The sequence below is a fragment of the Erinaceus europaeus genome, chromosome X (assembly GCF_950295315.1).
Source record: "Erinaceus europaeus chromosome X, mEriEur2.1, whole genome shotgun sequence".
In the NCBI taxonomy this organism is placed as follows: domain Eukaryota; kingdom Metazoa; phylum Chordata; class Mammalia; order Eulipotyphla; family Erinaceidae; genus Erinaceus; species Erinaceus europaeus.
In genome coordinates, this window is record NC_080185.1 from 127,382,452 (window position 1) to 127,408,276 (window position 25,825).

Sequence of the window (25,825 nt, forward strand, 5' to 3'; positions counted from 1 at the left end):
CAGTGAAACAAGCACTGTCCATGGATTTTAGAATCAAAGAAACGGGAACAGAACTGAAACTTAAGATGGTGAAATCTACCACTTGCTTAAAAATAGAAGCACACTTGTTTCTTCAGAATGTTGTCAGGAAAAATGTTTGATGTGCTCCACACTAAGAAGCGTCCTCCTATTGTCTTTGCTGTCAGATTTTTTTTTTTGACTGCTGTGTTTCTTAAAAATGAAAAGAGGATAAGACCACATTTTAAAAATAATTGTACCTAAAAATACAGCTGTTGAAAGCCTGTGGTTTTTTCCCCCCCCCATTCTCTTCGGGAATAAAAGAATCCACTTGGGGAAGTTGGGCGGTAGCGCAGCGGGTTAAGCGCACATGGCGCAAAGCGCAAGGACCAGAATCAAGATCCCAGTTTGAGCCCCCGGCTCCCCACCTGCAGGGGACTCGCTTCACAGGCGGCGAAGCAGGTCTGCAGGTGTCTGTCTTTCTCTCCCCCTCTCTGTCTTCCCTTCCTCTCTCCATTTCTCTCTGTCCTATCCAGCAACAAAGACAGCAATAATAACTACAACAATAAAAAAAGAGCAACAAAAGGGAATAAATAATAATAAAAAAAGAATCCGCTTGGAAGATATGCTTTGAATAAATTCAGGTTTATTTTTTTTCTTCTTCACCATCTTCCACTGGGATCAACATTTATCTCACTTACCTCTTTTTGTCAAGTTTTGCCTTTTCATTCCTCCTCCTGGACCACTGTTTTTTCTTTTTTCTTTTTTTCCTCAATCAGACCACAAAACATGTTGACCACACGCAGAAACCATAGTCAGGTTTGATATGACAAGAGCTAGACTTGTCACCGTGGCTTCAAGGGAGAAAAAGAAAAAAAAAGACATTTCTTTTTTAAAAAATATTTATTTATTTAAATAAAATAAAATCAAAAGGTATTTTCAATTAAAAATAAAGGAGATAGAGCAGAATAGATTGTCATGACATGGGAGAATAGTATACCATATGATAGAATAGAATAGAATGTGATAGAATACAGTAGAATAGAAGACAGAATAGGATAGGATAGGATGGGATGGGATGGGATGGGATGGGATGGGATGGGATGGGATGGGATGGGATGGGATAGGATAGGATAGGATAGGATAGGATAGGATAGGATAGGTAGGGTAGGGTAGAATAGAATAGAGAAGAATAGAATAGAATAGAATAGAATAGAGAGGAATAGAATAGAATAGAATAGAGAAGAATAGAATAGAATAGAGAGGAATAGAATAGAATAGAATAGAATAGAATACAATAGAATAGAATAGAATAGAATAGAATAGAATAGAATAGAGGAGAGTAGAATAGAATAGGTAGGGTAGGGTAGAATAGAATAGAACAGAGAAGAATAGAATAGAATAGAATAGAATAGAATAGAATAGAATAGAATAGAATAGAACAGAACAGAATAGGATAGAAAACTCCACCTGCAGGGGAGTTGCTTCACAGGCGGTGAAGCAGGTCTGCAGGTGTCTATCTTTCTCTCCTCTCTGTCTTCCCCTCCCTCTCTCCATTTCTCTCTGTCCTATCCAACAACAACAACAATAATAACTACAACAAAAAAGGGCAACAAAAGGGAATAAATAAATAAAATAAATAAGAATAGAATAGAATAAAATAGAACAGAACAGAGAAGAATGGAATAGAATAGAATAGAATTAGAATAGAATAGAATAGAATAGATGAGAGTAGAAAGAACGGAATAGAATGGAATAGAATAGAATAGAAAACAATATAGAAGAATAGAATAGAATAGAATAGAATAGAATAGAATAGAATAGAATAGAATAGAATAGGTAGGGTAGGGTAGAATAGAATAGAGAAGAATAGAATAGAATAGAATAGAATAGAATAGAATAGGTAGGGTAGGGTAGAATAGAATAGAATAGAATAGAATAAAATAGAACAGAACAGAACAGAGAAGAATAGAATAGAATAGAATAGAATAGAATAGAATAGAATAGAATAGAATAGAATAGAATAGAATAGAATAGAATAGAATAGAATAGAGGAGAGGAGAAAGAACGGAATGGAATGGAATGGAATGGAATGGAATGGAATGGAATGGAATGGAATGGAATGGAATGGAATGGAATAGAATAGAATAGAATAGAATAGAATAGAATAGAATAGAATAGAATAGAATAGAATAGAATAGAATAGAAAACAATATAGAAGAATAGAATAGAGTAGAGTAGAGTAGAGCAGAACTAACAAGGGTAGGGCATGTTCCATCCTCTGAAGGGAGGTTGGACAACATACTCTACCTACCACCCCAGGAAGTGGGTCCTGAAATTGGTGCCACCTGGAATGTTCCCAGCTGTAACCACAGAATGTGAGCTCAGACCTAAAGGGATGCAGAGGTTACACAGGCTCCTGTGTTGAATATGGGCCCCAGATCAAATCTATGGGGTTTACACTTAATATTTATATACTTTCCTCATATTTGGGAGCTACTCTTTTCCCTGATCCAGCTTTCTAGTCCCTTTTTCCAACTATGACACCATCTCCCCAGACAATAACTTATATCACCTACATGTTAGATGTCAAGCTCAAAAAAAAAAAAAAAAAAAAAAAAAAAAAAAAACTAGTAAGGTCCTGGGTCCCTTGGAATAGACCTAAAATAGACCTACTAGCTTGTTCCAAAATGGAGACCCCAAATATTTATTCTGCAATATTCCTGTCTTTAGGTTCATGAGTAGTCAACAATTGGTTTGGCTTTAGATCTTAACACTTTTTAGCCACCAGGTTCCAGATGCTACCATGATGCCAACCTGACTTCCCTGGACAGACGACCCCACCAATGTGTCCTGGAGCTCCACTTCCCCAGAGCCCTGCCCCACTAGGGAAAGAGAGAGACAGGCTGGGAGTATGGATCCACCTGTCAACGCCCATGTTCAGCGGGGAAACAATTACAGAAGCCAGATCTTCCACCTTCTGCATCCCACAATGACCCTGGGTCCATACTCCCAGAGGGATAGAGAATGGGAAAGCTATCAGGGGAGGGGATGGGATACGGAGTTCTGGTGGTGGGAATTCTATGGAATTATACCCCTCTTATCCTATGGTCCTGTCAATACTTCCATTTTTTAAATTTTTAAAAATATTTATTTCCTTTTTGTTGCCCTTGTTTTTATTGTTGTTGTAATTATTGTCGTTGATGTCGTCGTTGTTGGATAGGACAGAGAGAAATGGAGAGAGGAGGGGAAGACAGAGAGGGGGAGAGAAAGACAGACACCTGCAGACCTGCTTCACTACCTGTCATGTGGCTCCCCTGCAGGTGGGGAGCCGGGGGCTCGAACCGGGATCCTTAGACGGGTCCTTGCGCTTTGAGTCACCTGCGCTTAACCCTTTGTACTACCGCCCGACTCCCCAATGCCTCCGTTTTATAAATAAATAAATGGTAGAAAGGCAAACTATATAAAAAAGAAAGAAGCAATGCTGTGAATAAGAAGGAGGAGGAGAAGAAGGGGAAGAGGAAGGAGAAGGAGGAGAAGGAGGAGGAGGAGAAGAAGGAGAAGGAGGAGGAGGAGAAGAAGAAGGAGAAGAAGAAGAAGGAGAAGAAGAAGGAGAAGGAAGAGGAGGAGGAGAAGGAGAAGGAGGAGAAGAAGGAGGAAGAGAAGGAGGAGGAGAAGGAGGAGGAGGAGAAGGAGAAGGAGAAGGAGGAGAAGGAGGAGGAGAAGAAGAAGAAGGAGGAGGAGAAGAAGAAGGAGAAGGAGAAGGAGAAGGAGAAGGAAGGAGGAGGAAGAGAAGGAGGAGGAGAAGGAGAAGGAGGAGGAGAAGAAGGAGGAGGAGGAGAAGGAGGAGGAGGAGGAGGAGGAGGAGAAGAAGAAGGAGGAGAAGGAGAAGGAGGAGGAGAAGGAGGAGGAGGAGGAGAAGGAGAAAGAGAAGGAGAAGAAATAAAATAGAATGGCCCAGAATTGAAGAGAAGGCAGAAGAGTCTAGAATGTGACTGAAAGGGCTGGGTGGTGGCTCACCTGGCTGAGGGCACCTGTTCGCATGTTCAAACCCCTGGTCCCCACCCGTAGGGGGGAAAAGCTTCCATTTCTCTCTGTCTCTGTCTCATAGTAATGCAATAATTTGCAGAGTGATTGCTGTAAAGATCAGGGTGTATTTGGACCACGGCACCAACGCCCAATGTTTTTCTTGTCATTAGAGTTATTTCCCCTGACTGTGTTGAGCCCAGTGGCCCGCCCCGTCTCTCAGACCTGGCTGTAAACATATTTCCCTGTGGTGCATATCTCAGTTAAAAAAAAAAAAAAAAAAAAAGGAAAATCAATGGCCAGCCTTCCTGTAAAGCAGCCTGTCCTGAGATTAGAATCGATCTTCCGGATCGACTGTGCAAATCTAAAATGACTCAGCTGTCTTCCCTTACATGGGATCAATTCCAGACAACGGAAGCAGCTGGCAGTTGTGCCTTTAGAGATTCCGGGGGCTGCGGGCAGTGCGAAATTCTGCTCCCCCCCGTTTCAACGACGAAACTCACCCTCCTGAAATGGCTCGATAAATAGCTCCTTCTCCTTCTTTTTCTCCTCCTTCTTTTTCTTCTGCTTCCTCCTCCTCTTTTTCTCTTCTCCTCCTCCAGCTTCTTCCCTCTCCTCCTCCTCTTTCCCCCATCCTCCTGCTCCTTCTTCTTCTTATTCCTCCTCCTCCTCTTCTTTCTCTCCTCCTTTCTTCTCCGTCTCCTCCTTATAGTCTCTTCTTCCTCCTCCCTTTTCTCTTTCTCTATCTCTCTCTCTTTTGGTTTGGAAACAATCCTACAATATTTAGAGATCAAACAAGACACATTTCCTACTTGACAGCTAACAACAATCAGAAATCCAATGGAACTCATTACTTTGTTTTTTAATTTATTTTTATTCTTTAAAATTTATTTTCCCTTTTGTTGCCTTTTTAATTGTTGTAGTTGATATTGTTTTTGATCTCCTAGTTGTTGGATAGGACAGAGAACAGGAGAGAGGAGGGGAAGACAGAGGGGGACAGAGAAAGAGAGACACCTGCAGACCTGCTTCACCGCCTTTGAAGCGACTCCCCTGCAGGTGGGGAGACGGGGGCTCGAACCGGGATCCTTACGCCGGTCCCTGCGCTTGGCACCATGTGCACTTAACCTGCTGTGCTACCGCCCGACTCCCATTTATCTATTTTTTCATGAGAGAGATATATAAAGAAAGATATGCACATGGGGGTGGGGAGAGACCAGAGCCCTGCTGAGCCCTGGCTGCTGGTGGTGCTGGGGATGGAACCTGGGGCTTCAGAGCCTCAGGCAGGAGAGTCTGTGTGCAGAACTATTATTATTATTATCAGTATCATTATTATTATTATTATTATTATTTCCCAGAGCCCTGCTGAGTCCTGGCTGCTGGTGGTGCTGGGGATGGAACCTGGGGCCTCAGAGCCTCAGGCAGGAGAGTCTGTGTGCAGAACTATTATTATTATTATCAGTATCATTATTATTATTATTATTTCCCAGAGCCCTGCTGAGCCCTGGCTGCTGGTGGTGCTGGGGATGGAACCTGGGGCCTCAGAGCCTCAGGCAGGAGAGTCTGTGTGCAGAACCATTATTATTATTAATATTATTGTTATTATTATTATTATTTCCCAGAGCCCTGAGTCCTGGCTGCTGGTGGTGCTGGGGATGGAACCTGGGGCCTCAGAGTCTCAGGCAGGAGAGTCTGTGTGCAGAACCATTATTATTATTAATATTATTGTTATTATTATTATTATTTCCCAGAGCCCTGAGTCCTGGCTGCTGGTGGTGCTGGGGATGGAACCTGGGGCCTCAGAGCCTCAGGCAGGAGAGTCTGTGTGCAGAACCATTATTATTATTATTTATTATTATTATTTCCCAGAGCCCTGCTGAGCCCTGGCTGCTGTTGGTGCTGGGGATGGAACCCGGGGCCTCAGAGCCTCAGGCAGGAGAGTCTGTGTGCAGAACCATTATTAATATTATTATTATTATTTCCCAGAGCTCTGCTGAGCCCTGGCTGCTGGTGGTGCTGGGGATGGAACCTGGGGCCTAAGAGCCTCAGGCAGGAGAGTCTGTGTGCAGAACCATTATTATTATTATTATTATTGTTATTATTATTATTATTATTTCCCAGAGCCCTGCTGAGCCCTGGCTGCTGGTGGTGCTGGGGATGGAACCTAGGGCCCCAGAGCCTCAGGCAGGAGAGTCTGTGTGCAGAACCATTATTATTATTATTATTATTATTATTTCCCAGAGCCCTGCTGAGCTCTGGCTGATGGTGGTGCTGGGGATCGAACCTGGGGCCTCAGAGCCTCAGGCAGGACAGTCTGTGTGCAGAACCATTATTATTACTATTATTATTATTATTATTATTATTATTTTCCAGAGCTCTGCTGAGCTCTGGCTGCTAGTGGTGCTGGGGATGGAAGCTGGGGCCTCAGGGCCTCAGGCAGGAAAGTCTGTGTGCAGAACCATTATTATTATTATTATTATTATTATTATTATTATTACTATTATTATTATTATTATTTCCCAGAGCCCTGCTGAGCCCTGGCTGCTGGTGGTGCTGGGGATGGAACCTGGGGCCTCAGGGCCTCAGGCAGGAGCGTCTGTGTGCAGAACCTCATGCAGCGTCCTAGCCTGCGGATTAGTATTCTAATGTCATCGTTTTTTGGTGAATTCAGCTTCTTAGCATTCTGGGCTCAAAGACAGAAGCCTGCACGCAACACATGTTCCTGTGTGCTGTGCTCTGTTCAAACTACAGGGAACACAGAACAAAGCTTTGGCTTCTTGTGCTCCAGTCTTTCCTCCTCTGGGCAAGGAAATAAATGACTCCATCTTTCCATCCTTCTTCTAGTCTTCCTCAGTAGAAAGAATGCTGAATATATTTGGGCCCTGGGTCAGATCCATGGGGGCTGACAGTGAACGGTATTGATATATTTTCCCATATTTGGAAGCTGCCCTCTGCCCTGACCCAGCTTCCTGGTCCTATTTTCAACTCCGACGCCATCTCCCCAGACAAGACTTGCAGCCCACCTGCACGTTACCTGTCGGGCTCAGGTGACAAGGACTAAAGACACAGGCCCTTGGAATAGACCTAAAATAGACGTCCTGGCTTCTTCCCACAGGAAGACCCCTACTTCCATCTGCTCTGTTCCTACCTTTGGGTTCCTGGTTATTAAACACTTTGTCTTGCTTTATATCATAATAAAGAATTTGGGGGAGTCGGATGGTAGCACAGCGAGTTAAGCACTCGTGGCGCAAAGCACAAGGACCGGCATAAGGATCCTGGTTCGAGCCCCCGGCTCCCCACCTGCAGGGGAGTCGCTTCACAGATGGTGAGGCAGGTCTGCAGGTGTCTGTCTTTCTCTCCCCCTCTCTGTCTTCCCCTCCTCTCTCCATTTCTCTTTGTCCTATCCGACAATAATAACTACAACAATAAAACAAGGGCAACAAAAGGGAATAAACAAATAAATATTAAAAAAAAAAGAATTTGGGTTCCTGCTCCCAGAGGGATAAAGAACAGGGAAGCTTCCAATGGAGGGGATGGGACAGGGAACTCTGGTGGTTGGGATTGTATAGGATTGTAGCCCTCTTATCCCACAGTCTTGTCAGTCATTATTAAATCAAAATAAAAATTCTAGTCCTATCCCGAACTCTGACACCATCTCCCCAGACAAGACTTGCAGCCCACCTGCACGTTACCTGTCGGGCTCAGGTGATAATGATTAAAGTCATGGGCCCCTTGGAATAGACCAGGCGTCACTCTGGTACATGTGCTGCTGGGGATTGAACTCGGGACCTCATGCTTGAGAGTCCTAGGCTTATCCACTGTGCTGCCTCCTGGACCTTCCTTCCTCCCTCCCTCCATGTCTTTTATTTATTTTTTAATAAGAGGGAGAGGAGAAGGAGAGTGAATACATAGATCTCTATCTCTATTTATATTATCATCTATTCTATCATCCATCTATTCATCCAAGAATGTATGTATGTATGTATGTATCTATATCTATCCTGTCCTCTCCTATTCCATCACCCATCCATCCATCCATCTATCCCTACAATTTAAATCTATCAGCTAACTATATCTGCCTGTCCATCCATCCATCCATCCATCCTGTCCTCTCCTATTCCGTTCTCCATCCATCCATCCATCCATCCATCCATCCACCCATCCATCCATTCATCTATCCATCTATCCCTACAATTCAAATCCATCAGCTCACTCACTCTATCTATCTATCTATCTATCTATCTATCTATCTATCTATCTATCTATCTATATTTATACCTATCCTATCCTATTCCATCATCCATCCATCCATCCATCCATCCATCCATCCATCCATCCCTACAATTTAAATCGATCAGCTAACTATATCTCTCTTTCTCCCTGTCTGTCTGTCTGTCTGTCTATCTATCTATCTATCTATCTATCTATCTATCTATCTATGTCTCTATCATCAATCCATCATCTATCCTGTCCTCTCCAATTCCATTCCTCATCCATCTAGCCCTACAATTTAAATCTATCAGCTAACTCTATCTGTCTGTCTATCCATCCATCCATCCATCATCCATCTATCCCTACAATTCAAATTCATCAGCTAACTCAATCTATTATCTATCTATCTATCTATCTATCTATACTGTCTTCTCCTATTCCATTCTTCATCCATCCGTCTATGTATCCCTACAATTAAAATCCATCAGCTAGATGCATCTGTCCATCTGTCTGTCTATCTATCTAGTCTGTCTGTCTGTCTGTCTGTCTGTCTGTCTATCTATCTATCTATCTATCTACCCTGTCCTCTCCTATTATCTTCTATTCTTCATCCATCCATCTATCCATTCATCTACCTAACTCTCTCTCTCCCTGGTTCCAACCACTGATTCATTTCTCCAGCTAACTGACAAACCATCATGATGTCCATCTCTCTGTCTGGTCTATCTCTCCATCACCTCACAAAACGAGACACAACTGTTGTCACTTACACACATAATTTCTGGAGGGAAAAGAATTTTTTTTTTTTATGAACCATTCCGCGACACGGTAAAAGACAAGACTTGCAAATTGAGGAAAAGGTTTCTCAGATGGCAGGATATCAGGAGAGAGACGGGCATTAGCAGCAAAAAAGTGTGTACACAGACAGCTGAAAGACACAACCATGAACCCAATCCCCTGAAATGACAATTTTCTATGGCCTGGACACGAAACACTCTGTCTCCTTTACAACGCAAAAAATAAAAAATAAAATAAAAAAACAAACCAGAATCCCCTTCCTTTTTCTCCCCATTTTGCACGGACCAAGCTGCTATTGAAGAGACTGTAACCTTCAAAGTGAACGGAGCTCAAGCTCTTCAAAATTACAGGCGTGAGAAACTGAATCCTATTCTAGCATGAAATCAGTTTTGCAAACACTGCGAGCTCTGTCCCCAGGCCATAAACCCTTCCACTTGTGCTCACGTCCTGCAAGATAAGCGTGTTTTCTCTGCAGCCTTTTGCTGCGAGTCATAAAGCGGATACCTGTGATATTCAGACACGTTCAAACAGTCAGAAGAAAACAGGACTGGTAAACCGTCTCCTAGACTTTCCCACTCAGATATGATTCTTTTTCATATTTATTTCTTTCCTTTTGTTGCCCTTGTTATTTTAGTTATGGTTGTTGTTATTGATGTCATCGTTGTTGGCTAGGACGGAGAGAAATGGAGAGAGGAGGGGAAGACAGAGAGGGGGAGAGAAAGATAGACACCTGCAGACCTGCTTCACCGCCTGTGAAGCGACTCCCCTGCAGGTGGGGAGCTGGTCCTCCTCCCTTCTCCATTTATCTCTGTCTCTATCCAACAATAAACAAACAAACACACACACACACACACAAAGTAAGAAAAGGAAAGACTAGAAAAGAAAAATGAATTGCCCAGCAAATACTGCCAGAAAGAAGACGCAGGGTCCGTCCGCGTGGCTTCATTCCGTGGACTCTTAAAATATTCAAGGAAGGTTTTATTCACAAACTTCTTGTTCGGACAGAACAGGGCAGGTCTGCTATATGTCATCTGAGGCTACACATTATCAGACAAAAGCAAGCAACAGCTACAGAACAGACCTCCCTTCCCTGATGAAGAAAAAGCAGTGATTCATCACGCCACTAAGTACCCGAGGCCTTGTCCTGAAAACCTCCTCGAGAGGCAGGGTGTGCTACGTGAATTACATTTTTATAGGACGTTTATTTCTTTATTGCATACACAGCCAGAAATCCAGAGAGAAGGGGGAGACAGAGAGACAGAGACAGACACCTGCTGCACCAGGCACAGCACCCAGGGAGCCCATGGAGGGTGGGCAGGGCTGTGGGGTCTCTCCTCTCTCAGCACCAGGCACAGCACCCAGGGAGCCCATGGAGGGTGGGCAGGGCTGTGGGGTCTCTCCTCTCTCAGCACCCTGCACAGCACCCAGGGAGCACATGGAGGGTGGGCAGGGCTGTGGGGTCTCTCCTCTCTCAGCACCATGCACAGCACCCAGGGAGCCCATGGAGGGTGGGCAGGGCTGTGGGGTCTCTCCTCTCTCAGCACCAGGCACAGCACCCAGGGAGCCCATGGAGGGTGGGCAGGGCTGTGGGTCTCTCCTCTCTCAGCACCAGGCACAGCACCCAGGGAGCACATGGAGGGTGGGCAGGGCTGTGGGGTCTCTCCTCTCTCAGCACCAGGCACAGCACCCAGGGAGCCCATGGAGGGTGGGCAGGGCTGTGGGGTCTCTCCTCTCTCAGCACCAGGCACAGCACCCAGGGAGCCCATGGAGGGTGGGCAGGGCTGTGGGTCTCTCCTCTCTCAGCACCAGGCACAGCACCCAGGGAGCCCCATGGAGGGTGGGCAGGGCTGTGGGGTCTCTCCTCTCTCAGCACCAGGCACAGCACCCAGGGAGCCCATGGAGGGTGGGCAGGGCTGTGGGGTCTCTCCTCTCTCAGCACCAGGCACAGCACCCAGGGAGCCCATGGAGGGTGGGCAGGGCTGTGGGGTGTCTCCTCTCTCAGCACCCTGCACAGCACCCAGGGAGCCCATGGAGGGTGGGCAGAGCTGTGGGGTCTCTCCTCTCTCGGCACCCTGCACAGCACCCAGGGAGCCCATGGAGGGTGGGCAGGGCTGTGGGGTCTCTCCTCTCTCAGCACCCTGCACAGCACCCAGGGAGCCCATGGAGGGTGGGCAGGGCTGTGGGTCTCTCCTCTCTCAGCACCAGGCACAGCACCCAGGGAGCCCATGGAGGGTGGGCAGGGCTGTGGGGAGTCTCCTCTCTCAGCACCAGGCACAGCACCCAGGGAGCCCATGGAGGGTGGGCAGGGCTGTGGGGTCTCTCCTCTCTCAGCACCCTGCACAGCACCCAGGGAGCCCATGGAGGGTGGGCAGGGCTGTGGGGTCTCTCCTCTCAGTCATTCACTTCTTTTTCTTCATGTTTCTTTTTCCTCTTCCTCTTCTTTCACTTTTTCCTCTCCTTCCTCCTCCTCCTCCACTTCTTATTTCTCCTCTCGTATTCATTTTCTCTCTCTTTCCCTCTCTCTCTCTCCCTCCCTCCCTCCCTCCCCTTTCTAATTCCTATTTCAAAGAATATGGGGGAAAACTCCAGGCTGGAGAACTCGGCTCCGTGAATCTGTGTTTGGACCTTGGTTCATCCCCTGCCACCACGGAGGAATGAGAACACATGGCAGGGTTTGCCGCGATCGTAATCAACGTTCCTATGACATGGATGGAGGGAGTCTCATGTTACAAGCAGGCCAATTTCAAGAGCTGGCTCACGCAATCAGCCTTCTTGCTATACCGTAAACACAAGTCATTAACGGTGACACATTTTACTAATGAGTGAACATAGCCTGGTGGGTATTTCACTCTAAGGAAAATACATTTTCACGGACCAGATTTTTAATAGAATAAAACAGAAAACAAAAAAAAAAAAGGAGGTGTGAACAGAGCCTAGTGCTTGACAACACGGGAGTTGTTGCCTGAGGGTTGAAAATTAATTATGTTCTGCTCTGTGTTTCACTCACTGGAATGAATACAGATACCTGGAAAAAAAAAAGTCTTTCAAATCACCTGAAAATAAATTTTAGGATTGTGAGAAATAGCCTGGATTTCTTTTTCATTTGATTTTAACTTGGACAAAATAGCTTTCAAATAGGGCCCATCTTAGGTTTCATTACTGTAATTGCTTTTCCTTTTTATTATTATTATTTTTTTTTCTTTTCTCCCAAATCATTTTATTGGGGGGGGGGGAACAGTGATATCCAGTTGCAAACACAAGGGTGTAATTTTTTTTTTTATTTTTTTATTTATTTATTTTTTTTTATTATTTTTTATCTTATTGATTTTGTTATATTTTCATGAATTTATTTTTATTATTTGCTAGAGACAGAGAGAAATTAAGAAGGGCAGGGGACATAGAGAGAGACATACACAGACAGTGACACCTGCAGCCGACCTGAGCTCATGAGCACCGGCATAAGGATCCCGGTTCGAGCCCCCGGCTCCCCACCCGCAGGGGAGTCGCTTCACAGGCGGTGAAGCAGGTCTGCAGGTGTCTGTCTTTCTCTCCCCCTCTCTGTCTTCCCCTCCTCTCTCCATTTCTCTCTGTCCTATCCATCAATAACAACAACAACAACAAAACTGCGAGGGCCAACAAAAAAGGGAATAAATATTTTTAAAAAACAACAAAAAGAACATTTTATATATTTATTCATTTATTGGATAGAAATGTAGAAATTGAGAGGGCATAGGCAGAGAGACAGAGAGAGACACCTGCAACCCTGCTTCACCACTTGCAAAGCTTTCCCCTTGCAGGTGGGGACCGGGGGCTTGAACCTAGATCCTTGTGCATGGTAACGTTATTTATTTTTAGTGATTTAATATCGGTGTACAAAATTCTTTTTTTTATATAATTTCTTTTTATTTTATTTTATTTAAAAAATTTTTTTTTCCCCTCCGGGGTTATTGCTGGGCCCGGTGCCTGCACCATGAATCCACCGCTCCTGGAGGCCATTTTTTCCCCTTTTGTTGCCCTTGTTGTTGTAGCCTCGTTGTGGTTATTATTATTGCCATTGTTGATGTTGTTCGTTGTTGGATAGGACAGAGAGAAATGGAGAGAGGAGGGGAAGACAGAGAGGGGGAAAGAAAGACAGACACCTGCAGACCTGCTTCACCGCCTGTGAAGCGACTCCCCTGCAGGCGGAGAGCCGGGGGCTCGAACCGGGATCCTTACACCGGTCCTTGTGCTTTGCGCCTCATGCACTTAACCCACCATGCTCCCCCAACCCTGTCCCCGTTCTGGATTATTCTCCAGCGCTGCAAATCCTGACACCAGAGCTGCTGCTGGAGGGCGGTGGGGGCTCCTTTCTGGTTCAGCTGTGTGTATAACTGTATTTACCTCGCTCGTGGGGTCTGTGTCTTTGTGTCTGTCTGTTCACCCGCTGAGCGCGATCATGGCCGGGCTGGCAGAAATACACGTGGCCCCCACTTCTCTGTACCCCCGCCCGCACTGTGTCTGCACACCGGGCTGGGACGGACAGGTGGACACACGGAGCCGGGGCTGAATGGGGCTCTGTGGAGGGCCGCCACTTGAGGAAAAGATGGTCTGCCCTGAGTTATACCCCCCCCACAGAGGGAACCGGCAGACGGGGGCGAAGAGGGGCAGAGGGCCACCTTGTCAGGGAGACGGGAAAGTCCCTCAGAAACAGCATGACACCAGAGGCCTAACAGGTCTGTGTCCTCTGCCTGGGGAGGCAGAAGTTGGGCCCTGGCCCTTTGTCACGAGGACCAGAGTACTGCTCTGTTCTTTCTCCATCCCTCTCTCTCTCTCTCTCTCCCCTCCACTCATTCTAGTGTTCAAAGACAAGCACGATTTTATTTATTTTTTGCCTCCAGGGTTATCTCTGGAGCTCAGTGCTGCCACTATGAATCCACTGCATTTAAAAAAAAATTATTTATTCCCTTTTGTTGCTGTAGTTACTGTTGTTGTTATTTTTGATGTCGTTGTTGTTGGATAGGACAGAGAGAAACGGAGAGAGGAAGGGAAGACAGAGAGGGGGAGAGAAAGACAGACACCTGCAGACCTGCTTCACCGCCTGTGAAGTGACTCCCCTGCAGGTGGAGAGTCGGGGGCTCGAACTGGGATCCATACGGCAGTCCTTGCACTTTGCGCCATCTGCACTTAACCCACTGCGCCACCACCGGACTCCCAAATCCACTGCTCTTGGAGGCCATTCCCCACACCCCATTTTATTGGGTAGGATAGAAATAAATTGAGAGAGGAGTTACTTGTGCTTTGTGCCATATGCGACTCCCTTTTTTTTTTTTTAATTTTATTTACTTATTTCCTTTTGTTGCCCTTGTTTTTATTGTTGTTGTAGTTGTTATAGCTGTTGTCGTCGTTGGATAGGACAGAGAGAAACGGAGAGAGGAGGGGAAGACAGAGAGGGGGAGAGAAAGACAGACACCTGCAGACCTGCTTCACCGCCTGGGAAGCGACTCCCCTGCAGGTGGGGAGCCGGGGGCTCGAACCGGGATCCTTTCACTCGTTGCGCTTTGCGCCACCTGCGCTACCGCCCGACTCTTCCTGCTTTATATCTTGATGCTTTTCAGACGCCAAGTTGCAGATGCTGCCGTGACGCCAACCTGACCTCCCTGGGCAGACGCCCTCACCCGTGTGTCCTGGAGCCTCCCCTCCCAACAGCCCTGCCCCACTAGGGACAGACAGACACAGGCTGGGGGTGTGGGTCCACCTGTCAACACCCATGTCAGGCGGAGAAGCAATGACAGAAGCCACAACTCCCACCTGCTGCTCCCCAGAAAGAATTTGGGTCCAGGCTCCCAGAGGGATAAAGAACAGGGAAGCTTCCAATGGAGGGGATGGGACAGGGAACTCTGTTACTTTTTTTTAAAAAAAATTATTGATTTATCATCTTACAGAGACTGAGAGGAAGGGGGACACAGAGACCCCTGCAGCCCTGCTTCACCACTCGTGAAGCTTCCCTCCTGCCAGTGGTGACCAGGGGCTTGAACCCGGGTCCTTTCACACTGTAATGTGCCTCTTCCTGACCCCAAACGCTATAATCTTCTAATACATAAACAAACAAAGGGATCAAATCTATTTGTTGCCGTGATGGAAGACACAGCGAAATTAAGACACGGCCCAGAAAAGACAAAACTGGCCCCAGAGAAGAAAATCAATAAGCCAGTGGCCATGACACAAAGCTAAGAACGAAACATCTGGCAGGTTCTACAGAACAGGGCGCTTCTCTCCAAACAGAACGGTGGCCGGGTAACGGGCCGCGTGGAGGAACGCAGGCAGGCCGTCCCCTGCAGACCCAAGACTGTGCGTGAAAACTAACGACCACGGCGGCCGTGAAAGATGACATTCCCCAGGACAGAAGATTGTGGCCCGCGAGACACTGACCAAGTGCCAAGGTTTGACATCCTGTCCGTGAGACAAGGCAGCCCCATGAGAGAAAGCACGACCCGTGAGAGAGGACACCGTGCGGGAAAGGAATTCCTTGTCTGTGAAATAGGACACTGGCCATAAAACAAGAATTGCCTCTTGAAAATAGGGAAGTGAGCGTGAAGTACAGCACACCACCCCTGAATCAAGGCCCTGATCATTAGTGGCTGGCCCGAAAAATAGGCGCCAAGCTGCAGATGCTGCCGTGACGCCATCCTGACCCCCCTGGGCAGACGCCCTCACCCGTGTGTCCTGGAGCCTCCCCTCCCCAGAGCCCTGCCCCACTAGGGACAGACAGACACAGGCTGGGGGTGTGGGTCCACCTGCCAACACCCATGTCCAGCGGAGAAGCAATGACACAAGCCACAACTCCCACCTTCTGCTCCCCAGAAAGAATTTGGGTCCAGGCTCCCAGAGGGGGAGACATGTCAGGGGAAGATGCCCAGAGGGTCTGTGAACTCCAACTCCATCAGGACCCGCAGAGAGAGAAGAGGGAAAAAGGAAGGACAGTCAGAAGGAGTCACAGGTGGAGGTGTGACTTAGACAGGAAGAAAAAGGAGGACCAGGGGGAAAAATGGGCAAATATTATCGATATCTGTAGAAATAACAGTCAGTCCATGGGAGTCGGGCGGTAGCGCAGCGGGTTAAGCGCACATGTCACAAAGTGCAAGGACCGGCGTAAGGATCCCAGTTCGAGCCCCCGGCTCCCCACCTGCAGGGGCGTCGCTTCACAGGCGGTGAAGCAGGTCTGCAGGTGTCTGTCTTTCTCTCCCTCTCTCTGTCTTCCCCTCCTCTCTCCATTTCTCTCTGTCCTATCCAACAACGAAGACAGACAACAACAGGGAAACAAAAGAGAATAAATAAATAATAAAAAAGGGCAACAAAAGGGAAAATAAATATAAAATAAATAGTCAGCCCATGTCTGTGAGCTTGGGAGAACCACTGCAATTTCCAATGGAGGGGATGGGGACTTAGGACTCTGGGTGTAGGAACAGGGTAGAATTAGACCTCCTGTGATCTTACAATCTTGTTCATCATTATAAAATCACTAATTACAAAAAAAAAAAACTCAGCAAAAAACTCAGAGCCGAGAGGACCGGACACACCTGGTTCAGCAGGTGAGCTGGCGGCCATCTTGCAGAACAAGGGCAGAGGTGGAAAAGCCTGACTCAGCTCTGTCATTGTAAGGAGAAACCCAAAAACAGCAGCCGATTATCAAAAGCCATTGGAAATCAGTGGATTGGAAACCCGGCGTTTTGGACCAGAGTCCATTAGAGTCTTTGTTGAAAAGTCCCAGGAAGGCTTAACTGCTATTAGCTGGCAGTCAGAATTACTGAACCCAGGCGTGTCTTGGACCTCTCTCGTCCCAGTTCACTGGGGTAGTTTGGAAGGGAGTCTGTTATTTTCGTGACTTTGTGTCTGAAGCACAGAAGACAAAACAAACAGCTTAAATGGAAGATGTCTTATCTCCATGAGGTAGATGGGAGTGAACTGGGCAATCTCTAATTTCTAAGAAAATGGAAGAATAGAATTGAATCTGCTAGATTGCAATAGAATCAGGTGAACAGTCTAGAATAGGATAGAAGGGGCCAGGTGGGGGCTCACTTGGCTGAGGGCACCTGTTCCCAGGCACAAGGACCTGGGTTCAAGCCCCTGGTCCCCACCTGCAGGGGGGAAGCTTCAGGAGTGGTGAAGCAGGGCTGCAGGGGTCTCTCTCTGTCTTCCACTCCCCTCTCAATTTCTTTGCAAAAGAAATATATCTATGCCAATATATCTATGCAAAAATAAATAAAATATATCATACATATCTATCATATATATATATATTTATTTATTTTAACCAGTGCCCTGCTGAGCTCTGGCTGATGGTGGTGCTAAGGCTTGAACCTGGGATCTAAGAGCCTCAGGAGAGTGTTTTGCAGAACAATTATTATTATTATTATTTTCCCAGAACCCCACTGAACTCTGGCTGATGGTGGTGCTGGGGCTGGAACCTGGAGTCTCAGAGCCTCAGGCAGGAACGTCTTTTGCAGAATAATAATAATAATGATGATGATATTATTTTTATTGAAAATGCTACCACTACTAGTAATTATTATTATTGTTATTATTTTCCCCAGAGCCCTGCTGAACTCTGGCTGCTGGTGGTGCTGGGGATGGAACCTGGGGTCTTAGAGCCTCAGGCAGGAGAGTCTGTTTGCAGAACCATTATTATTATTATTATTATTATTATTTACCCAGAGCCCTGCTGAACTCTGGCTGATGGTGGTGCTGGGGATGGAACCCGGGGCCTTAGAGCCTCAGGCAGGAGAGTATTTTGCATAATTATTATTATTATGCCAGAGCCCTGTTGAGCTCTGGCTGGTCATGGTGCTGCCTTTGGTGTCTTAGCCATAATTAATAATAATAATAATAATAATAATATCTGTACATATGTATATTTAAAGGAACCAGTAAATAAGTAAAAGAAAAAAAACAGGCCCCTGGGAAGAACGGAATGTTACGGCACTGAACCGCAGTTCCCTGACGGCAGATAACATCAGTTGCAATAAAATAGGTCAGGGGGCGTTCTTAACGGAGAAGGCATTCTGTGTCTGGATTTTGCATCTGCTGTTGTAATGGGACATTTGCTGAGAATCAAAAGCAACTCTCCGTCAAGCTGGTATTTTTCATTCCCCGAGGGGCTGGGGGCCGCGTAGACAGACCCTGACACAAAAGATGACCAGCCCCAAGGCGGGAGCGTCAGGAGTCAGTTTGATACCTTGGGTCTGGTGCCGTGACCCAGATCTCGGACCAGAAAAAAACAGAAAGGTCGATTCCTTCAAAGCACAGTGTCTGCAAAGTGTTCGGGGGCCCAAGAAAAGACTGAGTTTGAAACAAGAGAAACAGGCATTCTCACCTTACCCACAGAGAATCACGGGTTTCTCTCTCTCTGTCTCTCTCTCTCTGTCTCTCTGTCTCTCTCTCCCCCTCTCTCCCTCCAGGCTTCTCACACCTGAATATCAGCCTCAGCTGATGGTCAAGCTGTTCTTTTCCCATTTTTTTTTTATTTCTTTATTCCCTTTTGTTGTCCTTGCTGTTTTATTGTTGTAGTTATTATTGATGTCGTTGTTGTTGGATAGGACAGAGAGAAATGGAGAGAGATGGGGAAGTCAGAGGGAGAGAGAAAGACAGACACCTGCAGACCTGCTTCACCGCCTGTGAAGCGATGCCCTTGCAGGTGGGGAGCCGGGGGCTTGAACTGGGATCCTCACGCCGGTCCTTGTGCTTTGCGCCACGTGCGGTTAACCCGCTGTGCTACCACCCGACTCCCTGTAACTGTCTTTCTATCATCTATCTATCTATCTATCTATCTATCTATCTATCTATCTATCTTTGTATCTATCTATAACTATATCTCCCTAGATATTTTAATTTAATTTTTGCATTTATGAGTTAACTTTTATATTAATCTATATATTTTATTTTTGTCATAAATATAAATTCATTTTTGTATTATTGATTTAATATTGATTGACAAAATGACAAGATCCCAGGGCTCTAATCCCACCCCGTTCCCACCCCCAGAGTCCCGTGTCCCTGTTCCCTCCATTGGAAACTGCAGTGGTTCTCCCAAGCTCACAGACATGGGCTGACGATTATTTCTACAACTATCGATATTCTTATTATCTTTGCCCATTTTTCCCCCTGGTCCTGCCTTCTCTTCCTGTCTAAGCCACACTTCCACCTGTGACTCCTTCCGAGTGTCCCTCCTTTTTCCCTCTTCTCTCTCTCTGGGTCCTGATAGAGTTGGGGTTCAGAGCCCTCTGGGCATCTTCCCCTGACATGTCTCCCCCTCTGGGAGCCTGGACCCAAATTCTTTCTGGGGAGCAGCAGGTGGGAGTTGTGGCTTCTGTCATTGCTTCTCCGCTGGACATGGGTGTTGGCAGGTGGACCCACACCCCCAGCCTGTGTCTGTCTGTCCCTAGTGGGACAGCCCAGATGAGTTTTTTTTTACCCGAATGGGAGGCCCCAAAGCCGGGATGGTCTTTGAGGATCCGGGAAATAACAGAACAGAGGCTCCCGTGTGTGTGTGTGTGTGTGTGTGTGTGTGTGTGTGTGTGTGTGTGTGTGCGTGCGCGCGCGCGCGCCTTGGTCTTTTTCCCACCTTGTAACTCACTCTGAATCACTAATAAGAATAAGAATAAGAATAATGGGGAAAAAGTCACAAGGGTCTTGCACATATAGGATGTCACCATTCTGTGAATCTACACTTTAATAATAGATTTTACCCCCACTCCTCTTATTTTCCTTTAAAAAATAATTTATTTTGGTGCAAAGCGCAAGGACCGGAGGAAGGATCCCCGTTTGAGCCCCCGGCTCCCCACCTGCAGGGGAGTCGCTTCCCAGGCGGTGAAGCAGGTCTGCAGGTGTCTGTCTTTCTCTCTCCCTCTCTGTCTTCCCCTCCTCTCTCCATTCCTCTCTGTCCTATCCAACAACGACGACATCAATAACAACAACAAGAATAACTACTACAACAACAATAAAAAACAAGGGCAACAAAAGGGAAAATAAATAGACCTAAAAATGTCTTATTTTTCATTGGAGACACAGAAATTTGAGAGGGGACAGGTGTGCTACCGTCCTGCTCAGCTGTTCATGTCTCGTTATTTTCTCTCCATGCCTCCTTTCCCCGGTCTCTCTGCAGATCATTAAGAACAGCAAAGCTATCAGGGGAGGGGACAGGATACGGAGATCTGGCGGTGGGAACTGTGTGGAGTTGTACCCCTCTTATCCTATGGTTTTGTCAGTGTTTCCTTTTTATAAATACATTTTTTTAAATGAGGAAATGGGAAAAAAATAAGACAAAAACAAAAGAATGATTTTTTTTTGGGGGGGGGGTGTGCAGATAAGCCTGTCTGGCTCTGAGTCCGAGCTGGGACTTTTGATCAAGCTGGGGGGTGAGCCCAGCACCCTTTGGCCCTTTACGGAGTCTCACTTTCAAATCCAGGACGGAAAGACAGACAGACACAGGCTTTTCTGTGGACGGTGCCTGGCATGGAGGAGGGAAGAAAACGTCACATCACTTGAAGGTGCAGTTCGAACATAGCTGGGATTCTCCTGATTCCCAGAAAAATAAAGCGTAATGTTTCCTCCATGAAATCACATCCAGACCACTTTTTATACACACACATAAATATTTATATATATATTTAAAATAAAAAGTCAGATACAGGAAAAAAGCATCTATGCTTCCATGAAAGAAATCCAATTATATATGCAATGTAATTATTAGGCGTATACAATAGTAGATTCTATCATTCAAATGACTATTATTTTTAAACATATCACTTCTTCAATTTATTTAAATATTTTATTACTTAAAAAATTTAATCTACATATTAAACATAATATATATATATTACTTATATGTTTTAAGAGTTATTTATTTTAAATATTTTGTTTAGGTATTTATTCAAATATTTATGTTTATTGAATATTTTATTTATTTTAATTTTAAAAATCATTCCTATTGATTAAATATTATAATAGTTTTATATTTATATTATATCACTTATATTTATTATATATTCTTGTTATATTATTTAATATTTTATTATACTTTTAAATATTTAATTTTTTGTTAAATATAACATGTTATTTAAATATATCATTATTAGTTTTAAACATTTAATTTCTTTATTAAATATAACATCAAATATTTTGTTTACTATTTTAGGTATTCTATTTGTTTAAATATTCATATTTGTTGTATTTAAATGTTATTATTTTACATATTTTGTTTACTTAAATGGATAAATGATAAGACAGGTGAGTACTTGGCAGTTCGATGGATGAGTGAATCAATGGATAGATATATGGATGAATGAATGATTGGATGAGTGGGTAGACAGATGATGGACAGACAGATGAATGACTGGACAGATGGGTAGATGGATGGCTGGATAGGTGGATAAATGAGTGATTCAATAGTTGAGTACATGGTAGATAGATGAATAAGTGATTGAATGGATGAGTAGACGGGTAAATGAAAGATCAGGGAGATGAGTACATGGATGGCTTAATGATTCTCCAAGATAAGATTTTTTTTTTGTCTTTTATTGTTACTTGCATTTCTTTCATACTCCTTTGAAATCACACATTCTTGAGTTTCTTGTCCAAAACCCTTTGGGAAGATGAGCAAACAATTCCAGACTAGCTCACGGCACGTCTGTTTATTTGTAAAGAGTGTTGACTTCTCCCAAGGTCTCTGGGGAGAGCCTGGGAGCAGTCATGCCTCTATTTTCCACAGAGACAATTATTTTTACATCTATCAGAACAGAGACCTTCGTAAGTACCTGTGATTTCATCAACTCTGCGTTTGCACAAGATATAAAAAGAACTGAAAGCAAAAAAAAAAATCATACATGAAATACACACAAATAGATGTATCCTTCCAACCTCCTTTTAAAATTTTTTTCCTCTTTCCCTGCCTCCCTCTTCAGATTTCTTATTAGCAAGAGACAGAACTCCAGTTCATGAGAGCTAATTCTGTTTACCTTGAGCCAGCTGCCTCTCCCTAGAGTTCAAGGATTTTTTAATTTATTTATCTCAATACAATGCTTTTCCACTTCACTTTGGAAAGGCTCCCAGATTCTCGGCACAGAGACAGAGACAATGAGGAGTAGAAACAAATCGAATTTCTTGTTCTCTCTGCTAAGCAAGGAAACAGATATGCCTATTTAGGCCCTTGAAAAGAGGAACAGACTTATTTTATGTGAAGGAATCCTTTGCTTTCTGGAGACCTGCCCCACTAGGAAAACATAGAAACAGGCTGGGGGTGTGGATCCACCCGCCAACACCCATGTCCAGCGGAGAAGCAGTGACAGAAGCCACAACTCCCACCTTCTGCTCCCCAGAAAGAATTTGGGTCCAGGCTCCCAGAGGAATAAACAACAGGGAAGGTTTCAATGGAGGGGATGGGACAGGGGACTCTGGGGGTGGGAACTGGGTGGGATTGTACCCCTGCCATCTGACAATCTTGTTCATCATTAGTAAATCACGAAGAAGGAGGAGGAGGAGGAGAAGAGGAGGAGGAGAAGGGAGAAGAAGAAGAAGAAGAAGGAGGAGGAGGAGGAGGAAGAGGAGGAGGAGAAGGAGAAAAAGAAGAAGGAGAAGGAGAAGAAAAAGAAGAAGGAGAAGGAGAAGAAGGAGAAGGAGAAGGTGAAGGAGGAGGAGGAGGAGGAGGAGGAGGAGGAGGAGGAGGAGGAGAAGGAGATGGAGAAGGAGAAGGAGAAGGTGAAGGAGAAGGAGAAGGAGAAGGAGAAGGTGAAGGTGAAGGAGAAGGAGAAGAAGGAGAAGGTGAAGGTGAAGGAGAAGGAGAAGGAGAAGGAGAAGGAGAAGGTGAAGGAGAAGGAGAAGGAGATGGTGAAGGAGAAGGAGAAGGAGAAGGAGAAGGAGAAGGTGAAGGAGAAGGAGAAGGAGAAGGTGAAGGAGAAGGAGAAGGAGAAGGAGAAGGAGAAGGAGAAGGAGAAGGTGAAGGAGAAGGAGAAGGAGAAGGTGAAGGAGAAGGAGAAGGAGAAGGTGAAGAAGGTGCAGGAGAAGGAGAAGGAGAAGGAGAAAGAAGGAGAAGGAGAAAGAGAAGGTGAAGGTGAAGGTGAAGGAGAAGGAGAAGGAGAAGGAGAAGGTGAAGGAGAAGGAGAAGGAGAAGGAGAAGGAGAAGGTGAAGGAGGAGGAGGAGGAGAAGGAGAAGGAGAAGGAGAAGGAGAAGGTGGAGGAGGAGGAGAAGGAGAAGGAGAAGGTGAAGGAGAAGGAGAAGGAGAAGGAGAAGGTGAAGGAGAAGGAGAAGGTGAAGGAGAAGGAGAAGGTGAAGAAGGTGCAGGAGAAGGAGAAGGAGAAGGAGAAAGAAGGAGAAGGAGAAAGAGAAGGTGAAGGTGAAGGTGAAGGAGAAGGAGAAGGAGAAGGAGAAGGTGAAGGAGAAGGAGAAGGAGAAGGAGAAGGAGAAGGTGAAGGAGGAGGAGGAGGAGAAGGAGAAGGAGAAGGAGAAGGAGAAGGTGGAGGAGGAGGAGAAGGAGAAGGAGAAGGTGAAGGAGAAGGAGAAGGAGAAGGAGAAGGTGAAGGAGAAGGAGAAGGTGAAGGAGAAGGAGAAGGAGAAGGTGAAGAAGGTGCAGGAGAAGGAGAAGGAGAAGGAGAAAGAAGGAGAAGGAGAAAGAGAAGGTGAAGGTGAAGGTGAAGGAGAAGGAGAAGGAGAAGGTGAAGGAGAAGGAGAAGGAGAAGGAGAAGGTGAAGGAGGAGGAGGAGGAGAAGGAGAAGGAGAAGGAGAAGGAGAAGGTGGAGGAGGAGGAGAAGGAGAAGGAGAAGGTGAAGGAGAAGGAGAAGGAGAAGGAGAAGGTGAAGGAGAAGGAGAAGGTGAAGGAGAAGGTGAAGGAGAAGGAGAAGGTGAAGGAGAAGGAGAAGGAGAAGGAGAAGGTGAAGGAGAAGGAGAAGGTGAAGGAGAAGGAGAAGGAGAAGGAGAAGGTGAAGGAGAAGGAGAAGGAGAAGGAGAAGGTGAAGGAGAAGGAGAAGGAGAAGGAGAAGGAGAAGGTGAAGGAGGAGGAGGAGGAGGAGGAGAAGGAGAAGGAGAAGGAGAAGGTGGAGGAGGAGGAGAAGGAGAAGGAGAAGGTGAAGGAGAAGGAGAAGGAGAAGGAGAAGGAGAAGGAGAAGGTGAAGGAGAAGGAGAAGGTGAAGGAGAAGGAGAAGGAGAAGGAGAAGGAGAAGGAGAAGGAGAAGGAGAAGGTGAAGGAGAAGGAGAAGGGGAAGAAAAAGAAACAGAGTGGAGGGGCCAGGCAGTGGTGGACGTGGTTAATCACATACACATTACAGTGCGCAAGAATCCAGGTTCAAGCCCCTGGTCCCCACCTGCAGGGGGGAAGCTTCACGCGTGGTGGAGCAGGGCTGCAGGGGTCTGTCTGCCTCTTTCCCCCACACCCTCTCCTTTCCCTCTCAGTCTCTCTCTGTCCTATTCAATTTAAAAGCCAAATAAATATTCAAAGGGAAACACGTCTCAGGCAATACCTTTTTTTAAAATCTATTTATTTATTTTCCCTTTTGCTGCTTTTGGTGTTTTTTTTTATTGTTGTAGTAGTTATTATTGTTGTTGTTATTGATGTCATCATTGTTAGGACAGAGAGAAATGGAGAGAGGGGGAGAGAAAGACAGACACCTGCAGACCTGCTTCACCGCCTGGGAAGCGACTCCCCTGCAGGTGGGGAGCTGGGGGCTTGAACCAGAATTCTTACGCCGGTCCTTGCGCTTTGCACCACGTGCGCTTAGCCCACTGCGCCACCGCCCGACTCCCAACTTTTTTTTTTAAGTGAGTGAACCCAGAGGATTATTACTGGTTTCAAAAAAAAACAGAATAAAAAACAAAAGACAAAAGGAGACTGATCAGGCGAGGAAAGGCCACAGACAAGCAGACAGACACTCACTTCTGGCCTACGATTTCGGTCAACATGGGGAGGCCGGGGGAAAAGGAACCAAGAGGCGTTTCTGCAACGCAGAACAGAGACTTTGCAGGCAGTCCAGTTAACAGAGTGCCCCAAACAAGAAAGATGCGATTTAATCACTCAGGACTCCATGTTCCACATGACAGTATGTGCAGAGATGGTCGGGGGGGCTGCTGGTCACCATCAGGGTGGATAAATGTCATGGTGGTTCAAGCCTTCTCCAAGGATGGACCCTCTCCAACCCTCACTAAGGAACCAGCTGAGGGCACCTGTTCCCAGGCACAAGGACCCAGGTTCGAGCCCCTGGCCCCCACCTGCAGGGGGGTCGCTTCACAGGCGGTGAAGCAGGTCTGCAGGTGTCTGTCTTTCTCTCCCCCTCTCTGTCTTCCCCTCCTCTCTCTATTTCTCTCTGTCCTATCCAACAACGAACGTCATCAACAATAACAATAACAACCACAACAAAGCTACAACAAGGGCAACAAAAGGGGGGAAAATGGCCTCCAGGAGCAGTGGATTCATGGTGCAGGCACTGAGCCCCAGCAATAACCCTGGAGGCAAAAATACAAAATAAAAAAGCATAGATGATAATAAAATATATAATGAGAGAATAGTGCCCAGTATTAGAGAATAGAATATTATAGAATGGAATAGAATACAACGAAATAGAATGAATAGAAAGAATAGAAGTGGTCCGGGAGGAGGCGCAGTGATAAACCGTCGGACTCTCAAGCATGAAGCCCTGAGTTCAATCCCTGGCAGCACATGTACCAGAGTGATGTCTGGTTCTTTCTCTCTCTCTTCTTTCTTATAAATAAGTTTTTAAAAAAAAAAAAAAAGAATAGAATAGCATATGCTATAATGAAATAGAATAGAATAGGCTA

The 25,825-nt window shown here is 45.7% G+C and overlaps 1 protein-coding gene across 2 annotated transcripts in view; it reads right to left on the bottom strand.

The window, feature by feature from the left end:
* The window catches only part of STS (steroid sulfatase), a 114,643-nt gene that overhangs the window by 24,606 nt on the left and 64,212 nt on the right, over nucleotides 1–25,825 (bottom strand). Inside the window, exon 10 of one of the 2 annotated variants that reach the window (XM_060183104.1) lies at nucleotides 20,378–20,512. The exons of the other annotated variant lie outside the window; for it this stretch is intronic. Within the exon in view, the coding sequence (XP_060039087.1) occupies nucleotides 20,445–20,512 (68 nt within the window). The 3' untranslated portion in view covers nucleotides 20,378–20,444. Of the gene's footprint in view, nucleotides 1–20,377; nucleotides 20,513–25,825 lie in introns of those variants that run through there. 2 annotated transcript variants of the gene reach the window in all.